This window comes from Dipodomys ordii, unplaced genomic scaffold (assembly GCF_000151885.1).
Source record: "Dipodomys ordii isolate 6190 unplaced genomic scaffold, Dord_2.0 Scaffold156, whole genome shotgun sequence".
In the NCBI taxonomy this organism is placed as follows: Eukaryota; Metazoa; Chordata; class Mammalia; order Rodentia; family Heteromyidae; genus Dipodomys; species Dipodomys ordii.
The window spans coordinates 2,352,712-2,356,546 of NW_012267372.1; the positions used below are offsets into that span (position 1 = coordinate 2,352,712).

The window sequence follows — 3,835 nt, forward strand, 5'->3', positions numbered from 1 at the left end:
CTCTTCACTGTTGCTGCCTGAGGCTCCTCAGTTCCGGTCCTGAGGGCCCAGCTGTGGCATCCTCTCACGTCTGATTGCCTCAGTCCTAACCCAGCTGTTTGTCCCCCTTGTCCTGTGCAGCCCAGTGTGGCTGCCATGTCTCCTGATACCCTCCTGTCTCTAGATGTACTTCCAGCTTTTTCTGTGTATGTGGTACTAAGAAATCAAACTCAGGGCTTCATGCATGTGAGGCAAGCTCTCCACCACTGAGGCACATTCCCAGGCTCCCCCCCCCACTTTTTTGCCCGTCATGGACTTGAACTTTGGGCCTGGCTGCTGTCCCTGAGCTCTTCAATTCAAGGCGAGCACTCTATCACTTGAGCCACAGAGCCATTTCCAGTTTTCTGGTGGTTAATTGGAGATAAAAGGCTCATGGACTTTCCTGCCTAGGCTGGCTTTGAACCGAGATCATCAGATCTCAGCCTCCTGAGTAGCTAGGATTACAGGCGTGAGCCACCTGTGCCCGGCCGCTGTCTCTCTTTATGTTCTGTTCCCTTAAGCTCCACATAGAAGCTCTGTGTCTCTTGTCAGCTGCTGCCCTTCACAGAAGACCCCAGCAGAGCTCCGTGCTCTCTTTCCCCTGCCCTCCCTCCTTCAAGAAATCCTCTCCTCACCTGTGAGCAGAAGCCCCTGCCAGAGTATGTGTCCTCTGTGGGGAAGGGCTGAGTGGGCCTCCATGATGATATCTGTTTCCAGTTCTGAGCTCTATGGAGGTGTGCTTTGACTCCAGCCCTGTTCCCAGGCTGGTCAGCTCTGCTGTCCTTCTTCCCTCTGACTTGGATTTCCTCCCAGCTTCTTTAAGATCCTCTTGATGTCCCCACCCCTCTCTTCATTCCAGTAGAGTCAGTAGAGAGAGATGCCTGTCAGTTGCTATGTGTGGGCGGGGCAAGTGGTCACCTTATCTGGATGTGGGTGTACGCAGCTGGAGCTGATGGATAGCTAGGAGCACATACACCGCTGAGTGTTGTAGGCAGAGCCTATAGGCAGAGTAGCTCTGAGAATCCATCCTTACTTATCATTCATTCATTTAAACTGTTACTTTTTGTGTCACTACTGAGGCCTGAACTCAGGTCCCAGCACTCTTGCTTGGTTCTCTCGCTCAAGTCTGGCACTGTACAACTTGAGCCATACCTTTACGTTTGGCTTTTTGCCAGTTCTTTGAAGATAAGAGTCTCACAAGAGTTTCTGTCCCCCCCTCCCTACCACCCTCAGGCTGGCTTCAAACTGTGATCTTCAGATATCGGCCTCCTAAGTAGCTCGGATTATAGGCGTGAGTCACCAGCACCTGGCCTTCATAGAATCTTCCTCTCTTCACTGTTGCTGCCTGAGGCTCCTCAGTTCCGGTCCTGAGGGCCCAGCTGTGGCATCCTCTCACCTCTGAGTGCCTCAGTCCTAACCCAGCTGTTTGCCCCCTTGTCCTGTGCAGCCCAGTGTGGCTGCCATGTCTCCTGATACCCTCCTGTCTCCAGATGTCCATCGGCTGTTCCCAGCACCCAGCAGGGTGAATGGCAGATGCAGGCAGCGTCTTGATTTCCTGGTCAACTGTGAGGCCAATGTCAGTTCAACATTCAGAACTTTTATTGAGTCAATATAAATCTAGATGTCCTTGGATGTCCAACGCTTGGATGTCCAAGATTTCAGCTCTAGCAATTCCCTCTAAGATGCCATTAAATAGAGGAGTATGGGGCTTGGTATTGGTGGCTCAGGCCTGTAATCCTAGCCACTCAGGAGGCTGAGGACTGAGGTTTGAAACCAGTTCAGAGAGGCTCTTACCTCCTCTTAACCCATAAAAAAAGGCCAGAAGTGGAGGTGTAGCTCAACTGGTAGAGCATTAGTCTTGAGAGAAAAAGCAAGCAAGAGCATGAGTACTTGAGTTCAAGCCCAGTACCAGCACACACACACACACACAGAGGAGTGGAGGTAAAAGTGAGAGAAAGGAGATTTATTACCACACTTGCTATATGCAGGAATTGGGCAGAAACTATTGCAACATTCTAGTCCCTCCTCACGCACAGAAGGACAGATGTGTGCTTTGGGTTTTCCTAGAGGACTTGGGACTGTAGGCAGGGGGTGAGCTCAGTGACGAATCCAGGTGAAAATGTGGTCTGTGGGTTTTCACAATCTCAGGATTCCTTGTGAAGGGCCTTGTCAGGACAAAAAAAAAAAGTCACTGTATGTCGCGACCGCCTCGACCCGCAAGGATGATGCGACAACAGGTTCTTCTCTCAGGCGGTTTATTCAGGACCTTGTTTACAGCTTCTTCTCTCCTGCTTCTCCTCCTGCCCGCTTCTTCCTGCTTCTCCTTCTCTCTGCCCCCCCCCCCCACGCTCCGGTCCGGTTATAAGCCTCCTGGATGGCCAATCCCGAAGCGCCACATGGCATATACCGATAGGGCTGCAAACACGGAAGCAAACTGGGAGCCAAGTCATAGCCATATAAGGAGTTGTTTTTTACAGAGAGCACTCGTCACCGGGAAGACAGAAGGCGGGAGCCAGCGCCATCTTAGGTCGGAGCCGCACCACACGGCCCCGCGGCCCCGCGATTTTTGCGGCCGCACCTTGAACCAAGGAGCTACAATGTTGCTTTTGCAGCCGTCTTTGGTCTTTGGTCGGGGCTCCCGCAGCTCTCCACAGCTCCCCCTTTTTTGTTTTATTAAGCAACAGGTAAGAGTAGAGGTTGGGCCTCTGTCTAAAACATTAATGAGAGGACCTTGCACTGGTCTTCGCCTGAGGGGTGCCTTCCCCAGTGATGACCAGGCCCGTCCGATGCCTTTTTTGCAGAGGTGGGATCTTGGGCATCAACCCACTTGCAACCCAACATGCTCTTCTTGGGCTCACGCCAGGGAGTGATTCCCAAGTGCAGTGCGTTTGCCTCGCACCCTGTGCTATTCCTTTAACGTGGCAAGCCATGCATAGGGGGACTGTCCGGCCTCAATGGCAGTGAAGGCCTGGACCACCATAGCCATACTCCTGCGCTGCGAGCTCCTAATCCAGTATATGCACCACAGGCACAGCAAGATCACCAATGCCAGGATACCAATAAGGGAGCCCATTCCCGCCCACTCCTTCAAATGATCCACAGCTGTCAAACTCTCCAGTCCAATTGCCTAAAAGATAAGGGCATCGGTCTTGGGAACACGGACAGGATCCCCCATCTCGGCACTGGTCTTACAGGCTGTATCGTTGTGAGGGCGATCAGAAGAATCATCACCACCCCTTGCATCTTGTGCTTCTTCTCCTTGGACTCTCCTAACGAGTCGTTCAGGTACCCAAACCGAATCCTGTTGGTCCTGTGGAAAAACACAAACAGAACCTCATGCCCATGTTAGCACGGGATCAGGCCCGCACCAGAGCCCTGTCAAAATATCTTTCCATTTTACCATTCCTTTTGTTAGACCTTGAGACTTGTTATGCCTGTCCGCCGCAGACAGGCCTTGAGCATCCAAATTTAAAAAATTAATAGTGAATAAAGTAAGAGAAAGCCTTTCCTTAGGGGTACGGCCATGGCCAATTCCCCCCTTTTGTTTTTGTAAAGTCTCCTTTAGCGTGCGATGTGCACGTTCTACGATGCCTTGACCTTGAGGGTTATAGGGCAACCCATGAAGAAGTTGAACATCCATTGCTTTGCAAAAGGAGAAAAATTGATTTCCTGCATATGCAGGACCATTATCAGTTTTGAGCTGTTTTGGTTTGCCCCAAGTTGCCCACGCGTCTAGGCAGTGGGTAATAACCTGATGTGCCTTTTCTCCAGTCATAGGGGAGGCATATATAATGCCAGAGCATGTGTCTACAGAAAC

The 3,835-nt window shown here is 51.4% G+C and overlaps 1 protein-coding gene across 1 annotated transcript in view; it reads right to left on the reverse strand.

Annotated features, from left to right (window-relative positions):
* Ceacam3 (carcinoembryonic antigen-related cell adhesion molecule 3) overlaps positions 1–729 on the reverse strand; it is a 25,664-nt gene extending 24,935 nt beyond the window's left edge. Inside the window, exon 1 of the mRNA XM_013032616.1 lies at positions 654–729. Coding sequence (XP_012888070.1) covers positions 654–717 — 64 coding nt within the window. The 5' untranslated portion in view covers positions 718–729. The remainder of the gene's footprint in view (positions 1–653) is intronic.
* Positions 730–3,835: the final 3,106 nt, after the last annotated feature.